Genomic DNA, 18,965 nt, shown 5'->3' with positions numbered 1-18,965 from the left:
TTTCTAGTTTCCAAATCTGTAGTTTAATGGTTTTCCTGTGCTTCTGTTATTTAATATTTAATTTCATTATAAATACATTTTTCAGTCTCAGTTGTAGTGTATATAAAAATAATCTCTCTTCTTCTGAGATGCAGCGATACTCTTCCAAGTGCTTATTTTGGTCTCCCAAATAACCTTCATAGCTTTTTGCCCACCTGATTACAGCAATTCAGTTAAAGAAAATCACTGGTAATTACTGGCTGTGGAGCTGAAGTCCCAGTTTCTGGCTTGAGGGACATTTCAGCACATCTGAAATGTTGTCACACACTGTGCTTCTGACTGATAAGGGAAGAAATGAAAAAATTGTCAGAAGGTCTCTGAAGAAAATGCTTCGTCAGAAGCAGCTAATTTCAGAATTGCTGGCTGTTGTTACATAGCCAGATAAGAAAACTTAAGGTGATGACTTTCAGTCGTTTCTGAAATAAACATTGACTTCTAAACAGTCAGTTTAGAAATTTACCGAAATAGACACAGGGTAAGAGTTAAATGTTCACAGTAAAAATAATGAAGTATAGGACTAGTGCTATATGCCTGCTAAAGGAGCTAATGCTTAATGTTAGGGCGTTGTTGACACTTGAACTAATGTAGTTTAATCATTCCCGGTGGCCACTGATGGGATTCATTACAGGAGAAGAATTGTGTGGTATCGCTCTCTCAAACTGGCAGGGTATTTACTTTGCCACCTGTGGTGTTCCTTCATTGATGCTGTTTTCCTGTCAAAGCGCTTTCAGCATTTCAGTAGTTTCACAGCATGATGGAAGTCATTTGCACAAGAACAGGTAACACACAGAACACTTGTCAGACCCTGAAGTTTCAGTGTCAGCAGCAAGCTACACCCTTCTTTCTTCTGCATGCACAGCACTTGCCTTGTGCTGCCCATGAGAGCTCCCGGGGTGGTCCACAAGCCAAATGTTTGGGCCTGAGGGAGTGGCCTTCTCTTGGGAGGCGATGTGTTAATGGAGGGCTTTATTATGGCTTAAACATTAGAGAATAACTTTTTAGCTAGATCTTGCCTTGCAGAATTTCTGGCCTAATTGAAGAAGAGAGGCAGGATAAGGAAGCGTTGTTCCTTCCATAGGAAAATACTTGGCATGGCAGAGAGAACCCCAGTCCGTCTGGTCTCTGCAGCTTGCTTAGAGCAGTGAGGGTCATGGTAAAACTGCTGTGCTTATGGTACCAAAAGGGCTTGGTTACTCCTGTATGAATTGCTGCTTTTGTAGTGTCTCAGAGGTGATGTTCTACTCTCCTCCTTTTTTTTAAACAGGCTGACTTCTTAAAAATAAGATGGTAGCCTTATGGCTCCCAAAGCTTATTGGGCCTGAACTGCTGCTTGAGTACAGGCTGCTCTCTGAAATCTGAAATAAAGGAAGAATTTTAACTCTACAGCTGTCTTCCCTCCGATTTTTCTATCTTGAAAATGGTTAGGACTACGTTATTCTAAATCTTTGATTTATTCTTTCAATATGGATGTCACCAAATGCTCAAGGAATGTCTGCTATAATTTAGTTTCACAAAGCACCAGTATTACTGAGGAAGAATATCATAAGCTTAGCTTTAACTGGTTCCTGTTAGCTCACATCTAGTAATGAGTCTCAGTTTGGTGGTTTGGGCAGGACAGAGATTTAGTCTGCAATTTTCCTGTGGAGGTTTTGGATTGTCCTTCTCAATAGGAAGCTCTGAGTCTTTCTTCATGGTGCATTTGTCTGTTGAAACTGTGAGGCTCAATTTCATGGATTGTATGACTGGCAACTACAACTCCATAGTATTCTCAAGTTCTCTCTTATATGCTTAAGTTAAATGCCAACATGTTTTGGAGGGGCAGGGTTCTTTCCCCTCCGGTCTGGCTGAATGTCTGCAAATCCATCATTTTTAATTCTGTATTCAGCTGATGTAACATGCAAAATAAATTGTCAATCCCTTGCAGCAAAAAATGCTCAGCTGCTGTTAAGTGCTGTGCCAGTTCATGTTCATCAGGCTTCTTTTTAATCAGAGATTCTACTGGTTTGTGTTTCATGGGTGCTACAGCAAAGGAAAGGAGCACTCACTTTAGACTAGGATAACAAAACATAGCCAGGGCAGAGAGATGCCTTACTTGTAGAAGTAGAAGAGATACTGGGCTTGTCTGCTGTAGGCTTAATCTGATTTGACTCATCTCCACAGTACAAAAAGCAGTAACCAGTAACTATTCTAATTGGCAGTGTGTGTTCACTATCAATGCTAACAGTTCCACAACTTGAACATGCTTTGACATTTGCTCTTCTGAATGATTACATGACAGAAGTTCAGTGACTTTCAGTTAGTGGAATGTAAAGCCTTCTCTTGCAGATGGCTCACTGTGGTTCTTGGAGAAGACTGACTGCTGCAGCTCCTCCTTCATGCTTGTGCTGGCTTCCAGGTGTTTCTAATGTCTATTCTTAAATCAGGACTGCTCTTGAGATTCAAAATCCTATCTCTTTAGAAGCCAGGGTCATCGATGCCTCATATTTGATTATTTAAAACATGTCCATTCCCTGGGTTATTAACTCCAAATTAATCAGCCAGAATTTTGTGATAACTTCAGAGCTATGCAATGTAAGTTATTTATTGAAAGGAAAATAAATAGACCTTGAAAAAAAATTCTCTGCATCATTAAACACTAAGTTATTGTGCAGGGACGCCCAAGCTGCTCGTTGCTGGCAGGTTGGAGGATACTGTAGGAAAATTGTATTGATCTGCTTGTCTTTTTGGGTTCTCATCTAAATACCTTCCCCTGGCCGTGCCTAGAAGTGGCTCCCAGGCTAAATGGATGTTTCAGTCCAGTGAGATCTTCCCCTTATGTGTTTCTTGCTCTTGCACAGGGAGAATTTGCTTTTCAGCAGTATATGTAGGGGTAGCAAGAATAAAATAAAAAATGAGTGTAAACTAACAGGCTAAATGTGTGTGATTGTATTGTTTATCTCTGTGTAACTAAAAGCCATATCTTTGGTAGTGCTTGGTGATGACTATGAGGGATGTGTAAGAAAATTCCTCGGATGTTCAATTAGGATGTTAATAGCTAAAGACTTTTTTTAATTGCTTAATGGTGGACTGAAAGCTATCTTATCTAACTGCACTTCATTATAGTCATTCAAAATATGAAGATAGCAAAAGTGCAGCAGTGATTTTTGCTGCAAGCATTTGGTAATGAGATACTTCCCAGTTTGTTGTCCATATTCTTGTCTTTCACTTCAGTGCTTTGGTTTTCACTGTAGTGCAGATGTCTTTTTACAGGGATTTTGGGGTTGGTTTTTTTTTGTCCTTTGCTTGTCATCAAAACTGTTTCCTTTAATAATCTGGCATGCATTGCTTTACTCATGGATTCTAATATTTTCTGAAGTCAGTTTTAGTTTTTGTGTGCTACTGTTGCTGACTAGCAGCCTTGCAAAACCGCATGTCAAAGCACTCCATAAAGATTGATTTAAAATAGGAGGGTGCGAGGTAACAGGGCATTAAAAATCCTGTAGATTAGGATGCAAATGACGTATGGGATATCTCCTGTAATAGGAAGAACTGTAACTTCATATAAAGGTTTCTTTGCCTTATTTGTAAAGTATTTTTTAATCGCTAAATATCTTAAGGATTGCATGTTTGTAACTTTAAAGTTTCCAGAGGAGCTTGAATGTCTGGTATATTTTGTGCTTTATCAAGCACTCATAGGCACATCTGAATTTTTTATTTATTCTTAGTTTGTTGCATCAGATCAAAATCGATGCTTGTTACTGTGGGGCACTTTGTGTCTGTAGTCTAATGGCTGGCTTCATCTTCTGCTTTGTCTTATGGTGAAGTCTGCATTATTCAAACAGTGTCTAAAGTCCTCTATAGAATGTGGAAAGTGAACCTACAAAACGTTTACCCTGTGAAGGTGTGGCAGTCAATGCCTGACGTGCTGAGGAATTTGGGCTGAAGTGCTACACTTCATTCAGATTGACATTAACAGTACATTCTGCTGCATGAATGCCAGATTTACTCATTCACAGGTTAGATTTAAACTTGGGCTGATGTATTTTTTATTTTTTTATTTTTTTAAAAGCAAAACTGCCAAGGAGTACCACAAATCAAGAATCTTGAAATAGACTCCCTCCTCCCCTTTGGACATAAGAGCTATGCATGGGGGAGAGCCTAGATACCCTGATGCTCTCATGCATGAAATCTTGTTTTTTGTTTCATTAAATGTTAAAGTTTGCCTGTATCTGACATTCTCATGTACCCAGAGTGATAATTCATCTGTGTACAATCTGTCACTTTATATAAGAGCCAGGATAGTTCAGGACAAAGGAAGGAAAGCATAGCTTGATGCTGAATTCTTGAATGTGACAGGAGAAGAACGAAGATCCTTGCATTTCAGGCATTTTTCAGTTGCAGCTAGAGGCTATTTTTCAATCTCTTAGTTAATCCTGTGTGTTTACAATTTCTTGTGGTTTCTATTACCTGCAAGTTGTTGACTTACACATAACTGAGTAATGTTTTTAATTACTTGAATGCATTGGAACCTACTTTGTCAAATTTATGGGAAATGCTTACGAGAAAAATTACGTAGTTGTCAGAATACCTGCTTCTGAAGCAGTTGTGTTTTCACTTTAATTTGTTTTCAGTCTGGTCACTGACAAAGCATATCCTTTGCTGTCTTTTGTGAAGGAGAGAAATGGAATTGATAAAGATTCCTCTGGGGTACAACCACCCCCCAAATAAAAAGTTGATTGATTTGGATCAGGTGCTTTTATATCAGTGGTATAGAAACCATTTTCCTTGATGTAGCTAAAGGAGTAGCATCAAATGAAGTCTGTGGTGCTGCCTTACTGTAAAGTCATTAGCAGAACTGGGGCTGAAATGTGAGGAAAGGTGATTTGGTTTACCAGAGATGGAGCTACCTGTGGTTTTTCTTTGTTGGCCCAGCAGTGAACTTGCTGCTTTGCAGAACGAAACAGCTACATATATGCTGTAGTCCCACATCATACATGCTTGGGTGTGTATATATTTGCTTTTCACCTTCAAATTTCTTCTGATGTGGCTTCTTCTAATAAGCAGAGCAAATGACAAAAATTTTAGCAGAAATTTATGAGAATGATGCTGCAAAGATAACTATTTGCAGTATCTTTTTATTTGTGTGTGGATGTGAGTTGATAGTACAGTTTTTAATCTTTCATAAATTTTATTTAGTGCTTAGACTTGTGTCTCTTAAGAAATTCCTTTCCCCTCGTGTAATCCAACATTTAATGATCTTTCTGGCTATATGGAAACCCCAGATTTGAATCAGAACAGCTTTGGAGTTGGGTGGTGTATTAGTCAGATGTGCACAACTCACTGGACCCTGTATTTAACTCTCATGACACAGGTGCTAGTGTGATGGAGCTCCTGTTCAGAGGGCATCTCAGGATAGGAAAGGAGAAAGTAAAGACTGAAAAGGTTAATGTTACTGCTTTTGTCCCTTTGCCAGTCCAACAAATGTCAGTGTGTATCCACAGTTTCAGGCATCCTGGAAGACACCTGTGACCGGTGCACGGTACTGTCTGCACTGTAGAAAGATTGTTCTCCTATCTGGTGTTGACTGTGCAGCTTTATAAGCAACAGAGATGGAAAGAAGGATGTTTAACATCATTAGGGGAATGGCAGCTTAAAATCTATCTCCTGGTGCAGTTCTGTGGGAAACAGACTTAGCTGAGTCTGACTGCCACAGCTTAGCTGTGCAGAATGTCCAACTGAGGTTGTAGCATATCTGATATATGAGATTGTTTAACCAGCAGGATTCATTAGGAGTTATTGCTGTATCAAGTCTCCAACTCTGGAAGGATATATAAGGATGCCAAAGTAAAATTTCTGGTTTGGATCAGCTTTTTGGAATTGGTTTTGAGCATTCTTCTAGTCAGCTTGATGCTTCAGTTCTTTAAAATAAGTAAGATTCCATACTATAAGTAATATTTCATTTTGAATACTGAATTTACTCAATCATACCGGGTCAGACTTTCTCAGTAGTTGTTTATTGGTGTGATTGCTGTTCCCTTTGTTCCTTGTTTATTTTCCATTGAAGCCTGTTGACTTTGATTCACCTCCCTCTTACTTGTGGTTGTATCCACTTGAAGCTTTCAAGAGTAGCTCTGCTTTCAGAGTAAACATCCCTCTTTTAGGGCTGTTACATCAGTCTGCCTCTTCTCCAAGGACCAAGATCCAGGAATACAACTGCTCCACCATCTGAGTAGTCCCAGCTCTGTGCCTTTTCAGTGGGAGTGAGAGTAGGATGCTAAAATCAGCCTTGACTCTTACCCATTCCCATGCTGCGCTGAGAGAGATGGACTTGATGTAATAAGAGAAACATTTATGGTAAAGTGTAACTTGTCAGCTTCAACTCCTTGGTGTGCTTTAAAAGGAACATTATGCTCTGTCCTTGTAAGACAGGCGTACAAGGATCTGGGAAGACTGTTTAGAGATATTCTGCCCTTCTTCACGCTACATCTGAAGCTCCATTTAAATTATCTGAATTCCCTCTAGGCTTTGGGAATGGGGAACTAATTCCACTGCACCCCTCATTTCCAAGGGAAAACAATTTGCATTTTTTCTTTTCTTCCCTTCCTCACTACCTCCAAAAGAAAAAATTCCTTGTGTGTGATGGTAGACTTCTTGGTCCTAAGCAGAGTTGGTTTGAACTCTCCCTTCCTCACCCAAGCCAGACCCCTTTCTATTTTTACTGTGTAATACCTACTTCTCTTGCCATCACCTCTTCACCTCCTTGGCAGGGTACAACAGAAGTGTGGGTAAATAATATATGGCCACGCTCTGAGCCAGCTCACAGAGGGCAGGTTTAGGTTAGATAACAGGAAGAAATTATTTACTGTGAGAATGGTGAGACACTGGGACAGGAGGTGCAGAGAAGCTGTGGATGCCCCATCCCTGGCAGTGTTCAAGGCCAGGTTGGATGGGGCTTTTAGCAACCTGGTTTAGTGGAAGGTGTCCTTGTCCATGGCAGGGGGTTGGAACAAGATGATCTTTAAGGTCCCTTCCAACCCAAATCATTCTGTGATTCTAAGAACTTGTTCAACCCTTCCATTTGGTTTCTTTCCAATGTATTGTTACAAGGCAAATCTACTTGAGGAGACATGTCTGACATCACTTTAGCAGTCAGCAGTAAGCCCAAGTAACATCTGCTAGATTGGATTTCTGGTTTTGTCTCTGCATTTGTGTGGTCTTGGTTTGATGGAAGGGTGTAACCATTGTAATCAATACCCATGCTTTCTGGTGTGGTGGGAGTTCCTGTACACATACTGCAAGTGGCTGGCTGTTTCCGTGGTGAGGGATTCTCTCTCACTCTGCAGCTTGCCTGCAGAGTAAGGAAATGAATCTTCTTTGCTTCTCTACAATGTACTGTGGGCAGTCAACTTCCCACTGAAGAGCATTCAGAGGGGTCGAGGAAGGAACATGCTTGCGTTGGTTATGGTACCTACGCATAGAGGGTCATAGTTACGTGGCAGAGAGTTACTACAATGCACCAGAACCTCCTTATGGCAATCTGTGGTTCTGTGAGGAAGAATATGCAGTATTTGATTGATTGAATTTTGGCTTGATACATGATGAGTTGCTATCTTTATCTGACTAACTAGATACATGTCTCCAACTCTCATCACTGGTTCTTTTTAAAGTAGCAGTGACGGACAGGATTTGTCTGTGTGAAATATTTTCTGGCAAACAGGCTACTGTCACTTTTGTGTCTAATTAGAATTGCCACTAAGCCTTAGAACTTTGATTCGAGAAACAGTACAACTTGAGCTGCCTCTCTTTAAGCAGAATTAGCTACCTGTAGTGATTAACATGTGCTTCACAAAAAGTGGGAGCAGGCTGAATCAGCTTCAGAGTTGGCGCATTTGGCACTGCTGAGAGAAGATGCATTTGTGTGAGATTTGAAAATGTAATCGTGAAGATTTTAATCTCTTTTGATGCTTTATGTAACAGAACACCATGTGACCTGAGGATCTGTGGTGTCACTGTTCGCCCTTCTTGTTTTTCTTGCTCGTGACCAACCAGTATTAAACTCAGCAAACTTTGAATTGAAGCAAGTAGATAATCTTTAACAGGCAAGGCTTGGCGATTCTTTAAAGTGCTGAAGAATTCAGGACCTGTAGTTAATAATGGAATATTAATGCTAATCTTACAGCCACCAAGGACTGAGAGGTATTTCTTCCAACCCTCCATCTGGGGGAATCTAATCAGCAGATACTAAACAGATACATCAATGAAAGTGGCACTTCTCCAGAAACAAGTGCCTGACCAAATAATCATGAAAGTGTTATTCTTGGAACTGGAACAGCATCTGAGGAGGTATTTGTAAATTTTTAAATATGTAGATGCTTCATTTGTTTTACTTTTGGGGGGAGGTTCCTTGATTTTGTTTGAGCAAGTATTTAGAACTTCTAAATCAAGATGCTTGGCACTTGTTAAAACTATTTCAAGCTAGTTGAGAGTACTGTCATGCAGAGTTGATTACTTATTCAGTGAAAAGCTACATGCCTTGAAATATCTTTACTGCAGTATTTAAAATAATCCATATTATAATACATTAGCTCTTAGAGTGCTTTTATTTCTTCATTTCAAAATTTTTTATTCCAGTTATTACAAATCTTAATGTAATATTAAACCAAAAAAGAGAATTTAAAAAAACAGGATTTGAAACTCATTATCAAATAAGTTTGTAGTCATTAAAATACTTCCCACAAATAATGTGCACTATCTTCTGTACTGTCACATGATTAAAGAAAAGTCAGTCTTGTTAAATGTTTGGAGAGCACTGAAATACAGCTTAGTCTTCTGCAACCCCCTTTTCCATATTAACAGTGAAATATGAACTGCATGTTTTTGATGTGGTTCTTTGTAGTGTTTAAAATAAATACCAAGTAACTTGGTGAAGTGGAAGAATTATTTTACCGAGTTAAAAATACATGACAGGGAAAATGCCCTGACTCTTCATGTTGCAGAGTTGTTTTTCTGTGTGCAGAAGAAAAATACTCATCTGTGGGAGGGAGCATGGAATTTGTTCCTAACTTCTGATCTCTGAACTGGTGCTTTTGTTTTGCCACACCCTTAAAATCTAAACCTCTTGATCTTATATAAATGTTTATATATATCAACTAATGGATTTAACTTCATATTTTCGTTGCGTTATGTTTGTGGTATTGCCTGTGGAGAACAGCTTTCCTCTGTGAATAGTGTCACTTTAAAGAATATAAAATTATATATTGGAAAACTTTCTTTTAAAAGCTCTTTTTTTTTCCCCAATAATTGACAGTTTCTGAAAAAATTATGAACTTTCAATGGAACAGTAAAATTGTAGTAAATTAATCTGAATGCTTAAGGATCAGTATAATGGAAATATTCTCTAATATCAATTGATATATAATGGCAACAGGTACACTATGCATGAGCTGCACAGGTATAAAGCAGGTGTCATGTATTACTGAACAAGGGTAGTAGTATCTGAGGAGGTTGTTTCCTACTGTCAGCCAAGCCATTCCACAGAATATGTAATGAAAAAGGTATGGTGGAGTAGACACGTAATTTTTTTTAACTTTTCTGCATCTGCAGAAACAAAAGGTTTTGTTGTGACTGATTTTTACTGATACACACAGGAGCACCTCTAGTCATCACCCAGTCTTCATCTGTTAGCATTATAAAGAAAACTTGGACGGTTTCTCCTGTAGTCTTACTCTGCAAGCTACTTTCTATTTAATTTTAATTTGCCTATGTTTCCTCTAGTTTCTCTTGCAGACATGCTGGTTTTCTCCTGGTTGTTGTTCTGTGAATTCAGGTTGGCTGGTTGTCATGTCACCATAAATAGCAAATGGTAAATGGTGATTGCAAATGGCACCCTTTCTTGGCTAATATTGCATGTGACTATGTTTTTTCCCAAAACTGACCCTGCTGGATACATGGGTCAAATACAAAAAAGCACTTAGCTTTTCCTGGTGTAGATGCAGAATTTGAGAGTGAGTGCCATTGTGTGTGGCTTTCTGGAGGAAAGAGAGGCAATTCTGGGGTCAGGCATCTCATTTAAAACTTAGAGGATATGGATACAGTTGGTGAACCTTCCTACATACAGACAGTCTTTGGTCAAGGGCAGTTTACGGCATACTGAGAACGACTTGTACTCCTAATAAAATTAAATGCTTCATGCATATTTTTAATTTTAAGTTTGGCCAGAATGAAGTCCAAGATTTGGAATTTATGCTCTGGAACTCCACCAAATTGTTTTGGAAGAACAATCCCTAATGTCTGTGTGCTGTTGAAGAGCTGTCTAGCCCTAGACAGCTGGAAATGGTGATTCGTATGGGTGTGCAAGAGCTCCAGCCTCTTGTGCAGTGCAGACTGCAAACAGATGACTGTATCCACTTTGGATGTACACCACCATCTTTCCATATTCATACCGAATTAATGGCAGTGTGGCATCCTCCATATTTCTTTTTGAAACTTGATTGGAAGTGCAGAAGATGTGAGCAAGGAGGGTGAAGGGAAATAAACACAGGTCAGAAGACACTTCAGCCTTTGTTTATGGCATAAACTGGAAGGAGGGAGCACTGGGTACACCTGCTAACTCTTAGGATGGGTGAAGTGGGCTGTAGTTGGTTAAAATACATGAATATTGAAGGCAGGCACGAAAACATCTCTTGCTGTTGTATTTAGGTCATCCCTATCAGAACATCAGTAATTTAAATTCATTTAAAGCATACTTGAGTGATGGGCATCTAGTCTCTGACAGATGGACTTGGCAATGTTAAGTTTTACAGCTGGACTCAATGATCCTAAAGGTCTTTTCCAATCTAAATGATCCTATGATTCTGTGATATCAAGGGATAGAAAACCCACTGTTTTTATGTTCTTACTCTTTAAAAAAGAGGCCTTAATTCATCATTAGGCAAATATTAGGCAGTTGTACTCTGATATGAGGAAATAAAACTAATGTCTTATAGCCCCTTAAATATTAAACCTAGTGTTTTCTCTATTTAAGGGTATTTTTTCACTCAAATCACTTCTCAGTCCTCCCAAGGATTTAAAAGATCCTTTCAAGTACCTTGACATCTTTCAGTCTATCAGTATAAGTAGATCCCCCCAGCCTCAGGATCAGTTTAATGTTTCTTTTTTACCTGCTTCAGTTTATTGACAGCTTGTTTTAAAATGCAGAGTTCTTCAGAAATGGGCTGAGAAACAGGTTTGGGAAAATGAATTCAAGTCAGGAGCCTATCTGAGTGGCAGCAGTGCTACCCTGTGACTCAAACATTCACTTATTATTATAATTTTTATATTATATATATTATATTATAATAGATTATTATTAATAATAATAATAAACAAATATTTTTGTTTATAATTGTCATGATTGCTTATACCTGAGCTGCTGATTGATGTTACTGTCCACCTGGTGAGGGCCCTATCAATGAGCTGGGAAGAGTCAGAGAGGAATCCCCCTGTTCTGTAACTTGTGTGGGAGGAGGCATGTCTCCCTGGATGGGAGGCTGCCTAGTGTGGGTTTTAGAAGAGATCCTTCTGTCCTCTGTGCTTGGTGGACTGCAGTGGCTCCCTGGCTCTGTCAGTGGAGCTGGAAGAGGGGATTGAAAGTCTGTGTTGCAGTAGGGATTTTCTCTCCTTGTCGAATATTGAGAGCAGTGTGGCCGCTCATCGTGTTGATGCCGAAGAAGAGTGCCTGCCTACTGGGCTAACACCCTGTGTAAGAATGAGGAAGCATTCCTGGGAGCTGTTTTGGACTCCTATGCATTACTAAGTGGGTTACTCAGACTTCTGATACTGCTGTTGTTTCGGTTTTGTTTTTGTGAGGATTGGGTTTTGTTTTGAATTGCTTTAAGCCAGAGATTTAGGGGGTCATTATAATGATAGTGGTTTCTGGAGGATGAAGTAATTGTTTTTCAGAAGTGTTAGGTGCCTGACATAGTATATACACGAGCCTTGGACCTTGTATTTACAAAAGACCCTTGGACATCTAATTAAATTGTTTAGGTGGATATCCACCAAAAAACATGTATCAGCAGTTTTAGGGAGAGGACAGGCATGCTTCATAAACAGGGTTGCCACTTGTGAATTTAGCCATCACTGCATAAAGACGATTACCCAGATACTGATTAGGTATGCAAAGATATGCTGTAATCTTTCCTTTGCAAGTTGTGTATTAAAAGATAAAGAGAACATCTTCTGCTGTTTGCAGAATGTCTGGCTCAAGGGCAGCGAAATGTCAGTGGTGTGTGCCCTGCACATCACCATGGATCCAGCAGTCTCGAGGTGCTTGCTGCTTTTAATCTAGAAGATGCTATCCTGTGGAAAATTAGAGCTTCTTACTGCCTGAGGTTCCTTCACAGGATCAGTAGGGTACTGAGGAAGGCTGGATCCCATTTGAAGGAGAACCAGGACATCAGGATATACAGCCTTTTGTAGATGACCTGGACCCTTGCCAGCTGTTTGCAGTCTCCAACCTAGAAGATGCTCCACGGACATGTTCAAAATATGCTGAGCCAGCACATCTGTGTTCTGTTCTCTTTGGTTTGCAGTGTGGCAGGGTTTCAAGAACGAAATGTTGTGCTAAAGTAGGTAATACATCCCTAAAGCCACAAGGCAGTCAGGTCAAATTAAAATTTCAATCAATCCGTTCTTTAGGTAATTTTTAAGTTTTGAAGCACACCTCATTTCATAGTCTTACATACTTTCCCAGGTATCTTGTTTCAAATCAGTATTAGTTTACAATTTATTCCTTCAGCAAGGAGAATGTAAATGGAGATACTCTGTTGGGATTTCTGCAATTGTGAGTCAGCAGGATTTGTGTCTCTTAAATCACTGAAGCTGTGCCTGGATTAAGAAGCCGGGGAGTGCTTTCCCACTCCAGAGTTGAGCTGTATGTGTTTCTCAGTGTTGTACTGAGTTGAAGCACGGGCATTCATCAAATTCCTCTCATGTGCTTGTTTTCACAGATGGGGGGAAGGTACAGCTTAGGTAGAAAATTATCCCACAATTGCCCAACTCGGTGGCTATTAAAGGAAAGTAAGATTTTGGGGTACACTGCACTGTGCAGTAAAACAGGTCACATTCTGATTTGTTTGTGGAAATTCTCCCAGTGCTTCCTGTCTGCTTGGATATACATGGAGTTTGATTTCTATAAATGAAAGTCTCCATTCAGGTAGAAAAATACCTTTAAATAGGCTACAGCAAAATCAGCCTGTTAAGGTACAGTTCTTCTTGCATGGTACAGAAGGTCTTGAATTTTCCCTATATTTTCTTAGGAAGTCACCAAATTATGATAAACTGTGGATTGTGCCATTACTAGAGTAGAATATTTTGACAACTCAGATTAGAAAATACGGTATTTCAAATCTGTGTAATATGCATGCATTGGAGCCAGGGGAGTTAATCTGAAAGTCATTTACCTAATTGTTCCTTGATATTGCTGATACATGTGAAGCCATTTGCTAGTGATTGCAGAGACTGAAACTCTCTGCTTGTAAATGGGAGTCCAAATGGGAAACTGGATAGAGGTCTGTTATCTTAACATACTTGCTGAGGAGGAAAAGTGGCCTCGAGCTCTGAGCTTTCTTGTCTTTATTCTTCTATACCTGTAAAATAGTTGCAGCGTTGAGAATTTATTATTATTTAACTGAATGACCTTAAAATGGTTCTGCACAGCAGGGTGGTAACGAGGGATCTGCCACCACAAAAGCTGAGAAGTGGCCGATTTTCATCCTCGTTCACGGATTCGGATTCCGCATCCCGGGTGCTCCCTTCCCACATTGAGGACTTTACATTTTGTTTCTGTACTTTTCATCAGCTGTTCTTAATAATTTCTGTAAAAGCTGGGGTAGGGAACTTCATTCCCAGCCGCCTGAAGACCATAGGACAACTCTATTTAATTGCAGAGGTTTTGGCTTTGTTCCTAGGAACCCTGAGTTGGCTTCTAATGTGATAGGCTTCTGTGGAAAATACAGGCTTAATTTCAAGTGTTGCACCAAAAAATGGCCATCAAAGGGCATATGATATTCAGTGGAAGTGTAGACCAGCTGTTAATGCTATATAAATACTTTTTAAATAAACATGACTAAATTATTGGCTGATCCAAGATTTTCAATATAGTTTCAAGAGTAACAATTAGAAACAGGGGAGAAGGTGAGAAAAGAGGAAGGAATGGATTAAGGACTTTTAAAAAAGACATAATGGGTGTAGACTTTACAAGGGGCTGAGGATAGGGGAAATGAAGGGGCTTCACATCTTCCCTCTTCCCCTTATGCAATTAGCAGTACTCAGTAAGATATAGTTTTCCCATTTCATGAGACCTGGTGTGGTTTTTCTGTAGTCTTAAGGAAACAGAAAATAGTACAAGTTGAAAAATAATAGAAGGTGACCCTTCTTAGTTACAGGTTAATTTGGCTGTTTTTTAATTTGATTACTAAACCCACTGTGTACTATTGAAGGTAACCTGGGGTGAGTGGGTGTCAGCCATTGTCCCTCCTGGGCTGTTTGTCCCCTGAGTCAGAGATGCCTTTTAATACAGAGAATTTCATCTTTCCAAATGCTTGTCATGTCAGTGTGCCAAAACACTCCCTATACTTGTCGTGTTTCTTATGTTAAGTGTAAGTTAAAATGCTGCAGTGACTCTTTCCTTCCCTCTTCATTTAATTTTGGATATGTGGTTGAAAAATCTGTTTTACAGTTAGAATAACTAGGATTAAATATTTGTGTGGTTTTTACTTCAGGGTTCTTGCCTTTGAGAAAAGTATTTACGCATGAAAGGTACACAGAAGACCAGGGAATTGAACACTCTTTCTATGCATTAAATCTAAAATTACTGAAGCCAAATTTCACATAAAGGAAAAATAAATTTGGGTAGTGAAACTTTAAGGTTGTAACATTTTATCACTCGTCTATATATGCTGCTTTATGACACTAAACTTCTTTCCTACATCCATCCTGGGGACAGTATCAGCATGCAGTGTGATGTTCTGTGCAGCTTTCTGGAGGAAAGGAAATCAATTCCTGGCTCAGATGTCTCACTTAAAACTTCCAGGATGCTAACATGTTGGTGGATTCTTTCCTTTGCAGCCCTTGGTCAAGGGCACTTTATGGGATGCTGAGGCGGAGGGCTTTCACCTGTAGTGAAGTTAAATAATTTGCAACTACTCATTTAAAGGTTTCTGAAATCAGGAAAGCTGATTCCCAAGCTGCATGTTTACTGCAAATGTATAACTTCCTTAAGGTGGAATAGCAACTGGATGTAGTTTCAGGTTTTGAGCTGATGGACCTCAGCTGGGTCTGTGAGGGAACTTTGAAACTCATTGGATGTGTACAGAACACAGACCTTCATCTCAACTGTGTTGCTAGATGGTTATCCATAGATAATCTTGGGAAAGGGGATCCCTCTCCAAGCATCAAAATGGCTTTAAGATGGCTCATACTTCCCTGCAGAGTTTTCTCTGATGGGTAACAAGTGGGTCATATCTCTGTTTGGCTATATGCAGGTACTTGATTATAGACAGTATGTTTTGTTTTGTCAGCATTAAAATTGGTAGAATCATTATAATTCTCATTAACTTGGATTGACTTGGCAATTAGTTGTCTATCAAAGAGAAAGAGGATATCCTCAGAGGAACCAGTGAGAACCTCTCTTTGTTTTTCTTTTTGATCTTACATGGTTATCTTCTTGCTTTAAATGCAGCCTTCTGTCTCTTGTGCAGAGCTCACAGCATGATACTTCTGTGTATGCACTGTGATCAGAGACACTGGTTATTTCCAGAGTCCCAGTAGGGTGTGTATATTCTTTCCACTAAATATTTATTTAGTTATGCTTGCACATCTGGAAAAAAGAAAAAAGGATTTACAAATACAACACTTCATTTCACTAGCATCTTGCATAGCTCTTTCCCTTTTATCTGTTTTTCATGGACTAAACCCCAATTTCTAGCAAACTAATAAACTAAATTATAGATGCAAATAACATTACTATGGATGAGGGAAAGCTCACATTTAGGAAAACTGAGAGAGTACTGTCTTGTAGAAAGAGCTTTTTCAATTTAGCAGTAGTACGTAAATTGAAATAGCAGAATTCAATCTAGAAATAAAATATATGTCTTTTGGAGCTGAGCAGTAAGTTCTTAGTGGCTTGGTTTCTTTAAATCAAGATCTTAGCTAAAGATTTTGAGCTTGAAAAGGAAGTTGGATGAGATTTTGTGATCTTTATTTAGGCTATCTGAAGATGGGGCTTGTGTGGGTGGGTTTATTTTGTTTGGTTCTTTGGTCTTTAGTCTGCTAAAAATATTTGATTTACTGTGGGAAAGTTAATTCATTGGACAGCTTCTCCAGTTATATACCTTTACTGAGATGAAGAAAAAAAATCACGGCCTGTTGAAATAAACAAACCTTTAGTCCTTGATGTCGAATACAGACAGAGCTTTCTCTCTGTTATTAGCTTGGAGCAACTTTGCAGGAGTTGTATGCTGGGGGGGGTTGCTGTCAGTACACAAAGAATTTCAAATCTATGAATTTTTAAGGCAGAATACGACTCTACCCATTTATTCACCATGTTTAGATGCCAAGTGGAATGCACAGTCAGATGTCAGGTAGAATCTAATTACTGTAGCCTTTTCTTGAGTAGATAGCAGATTTTTGTTTTTAACCTCTTCAGTACTTGCATTCTGCAGTTCAAAACTGTAGTTGAAGTTCACAAGATCTGAGCCTGTCTGAGTGTAAGATGAGTGTGCTGTGATAGCAATTGCTGTTTTTCTAATGTGGTTTCTGGTGTGGTATCGTCGTAATATCATCAAAAGATGAGATTTGATTTATGTTCAGAAGATGCTTATAGAGGGCTTTTAATGTTGTCATCTGAAGGGAGCATACACTGACAAGGTACTTAAAAGGTAAATGTTTTAAGTTAAAGAAGTTTTCAACACACATGGAGAAATATGACAAACCAGACTTGCATAGAGACAAAATGACTCTGTGCTGTAGTTTACCTCATTATGTGCTTAAGATGAAAAGCACTTTTCTCAAGTGCTTAGCATGAATAAATTGAGACAAGAGGAAATTATATAGTGGGAGGAACATTGTTTAAAAGCTGAAATATTCAAAAAGGTGACATATGCTAAAAAGTCTTTGACTACTGTATATATGTTCAATTTAAGAACTCAGTTTATCTGAGGATCAAAGATGCTGGTGAGCTGCTTGTTTGCTGTATTGTACTCTACCCTGCTGATTTCTCAGGAACCTATCTCGAGTCCTTTTCTGTTACATTATGCAGTTTGTGAACGCCTGGGTATCTCTGTAGATACCCAGGCTTCCAAAGCGTGTGCTAACAGGGGCATGATGAACTTGTCCAACCCAGAGTGCAGACCTAGAGTGCCTTAACCAAACTGAGGAATTCTACAGCCTTCCTCACCTCTACTCCCAGGAATGTAAGCTTTTTCAGGAGCCAAATATCTTGTATTATCTGTTAATGAGGTGTTAAAAGAGGTGGTTATAAGGTTTTAAGTAGTAATCTTGACACCCTTCTAAAGGAAAACTGAGTTTGGAGAACTATCTTCCTTAAATCTTCCATGTAACTTTTTTTTTTATTTCATAAATGAGATATTTGTTAAAAGCAACAGCAAAAACCCAGTCCTTAGAGCTCAGTGTCTGTCCTTGTCAGGCAGATGATGGGGTGTTGAAATGAGAACATCGGAGATATGGTGCTGTCCCCACCTCCCAAAAAATTTCACCCCAATTTTGGAGATTAAAGTAATTTATATCATGTTTGGTGTTTTTTTTATTTCCTAGATGATTCGTTTTCTCAGTCATAAAGGGACACTTATGGTTTGCTTTTTTATAGAGTGGGCAAAGCAGAACGTGCGTATTAATATGCAGTCCTTCCTTCACAGCTGACAGCTTTCTGTTGAATCACAACTCTGCTTGTAGGCATCTAAAAATAAATGACAGATTTTGTTAAAAGCCCACTGAAGTTAATGGAAGATGGTTAATGAGTTTAGTGGGAATTTGATTTAGGATCATATGTGTTATCTCTTCTTTGTAAAGATTAATATAGATTAAAGATGGCAGTGTTGTTAATGTAGTTTGAGAATGGTATAATTTTTCTGTTGTAAATGGAATAATGGCATTTAATAATTATCAGTCGTTATGGCAGAACGAATAACCATCTTGGGATGCATCCATTACTTTATTTCTACGTGTATGAATTAAACTATATACAGTTGTCTGCTGCCTGTCCTGCAACAGCAAAACAGAAGTTGTGAGGATGTCTGTCCAGGCCAGTGAATTTGCTATCTTCAAATTCTTTGACACGAGCCTGATTAGCAGTGATAGGATTTACCTGTTTTTACACCTACTCCGCCCTTTTTCTGATAAAGACTTACAAGGTCTGAGTTTGAGTATCTGAGTTTGTCACAGAGTTTTTGTCCAACTGCAATTTTGTTAATTGCGCTGAGTAACTGCCATGGGGAGGAGTCATTTGAGACATTACTGATTTTGAAGCCCAAGCTGTCATAAAACATTAATTTAGATCAAGTCCGGGACAGGAGTTGATACAGGTTTCAGCAGAGGTGATGTGCTGCTGGCACTGTCTATTGAAGGGCTCACTTGGTCACTGAAGGCGATGAGCAGCAGCGTGTGCAGGAGTAACCTCTGCAGGGAAAGGGCTGTGGGAAGTGTAAGGACAGCACTGGGTTCCTGGTGCTTGTCCCTAAGGAGGGGAAGCTCCAGCCTCATGCACATCTTCAAATGCCTTCCTTCAGTTTACGTGCTGTCACAAGATTGCAAGTACAGGAAAGGGTTTGTCTAAAACACTTCCTTTAATTTTCAGCCTGTTAGGTGCTATCCCGTGGAAATTCCTTACATATCCAAAGGGTGGGAGGAGAGCTGTGCCCTTGTGGGATGTGAACCCTCTCTGGTAGCGG

General features: G+C 39.2%; 1 protein-coding gene across 3 annotated transcripts in view; it reads left to right on the top strand.

Moving 5' to 3' along the window:
- The window catches only part of TSC22D1 (TSC22 domain family member 1), a 90,183-nt gene that overhangs the window by 66,829 nt on the left and 4,389 nt on the right, over positions 1 to 18,965 (top strand). The window contains exon 1 of one of the 3 annotated variants that reach the window (XM_083854886.1): positions 8,107 to 8,361. The exons of the other annotated variants lie outside the window; for them this stretch is intronic. Coding sequence (XP_083711012.1) covers positions 8,276 to 8,361 — 86 coding nt within the window. The 5' untranslated portion in view covers positions 8,107 to 8,275. Of the gene's footprint in view, positions 1 to 8,106; positions 8,362 to 18,965 lie in introns of those variants that run through there. 3 annotated transcript variants of the gene reach the window in all.

This window comes from Zosterops lateralis (assembly GCF_965231275.1).
Source record: "Zosterops lateralis genome assembly, chromosome: 2".
Lineage (NCBI taxonomy): Eukaryota > Metazoa > Chordata > Aves > Passeriformes > Zosteropidae > Zosterops > Zosterops lateralis.
This window is presented reverse-complemented; position numbering and strand designations above follow the sequence as displayed.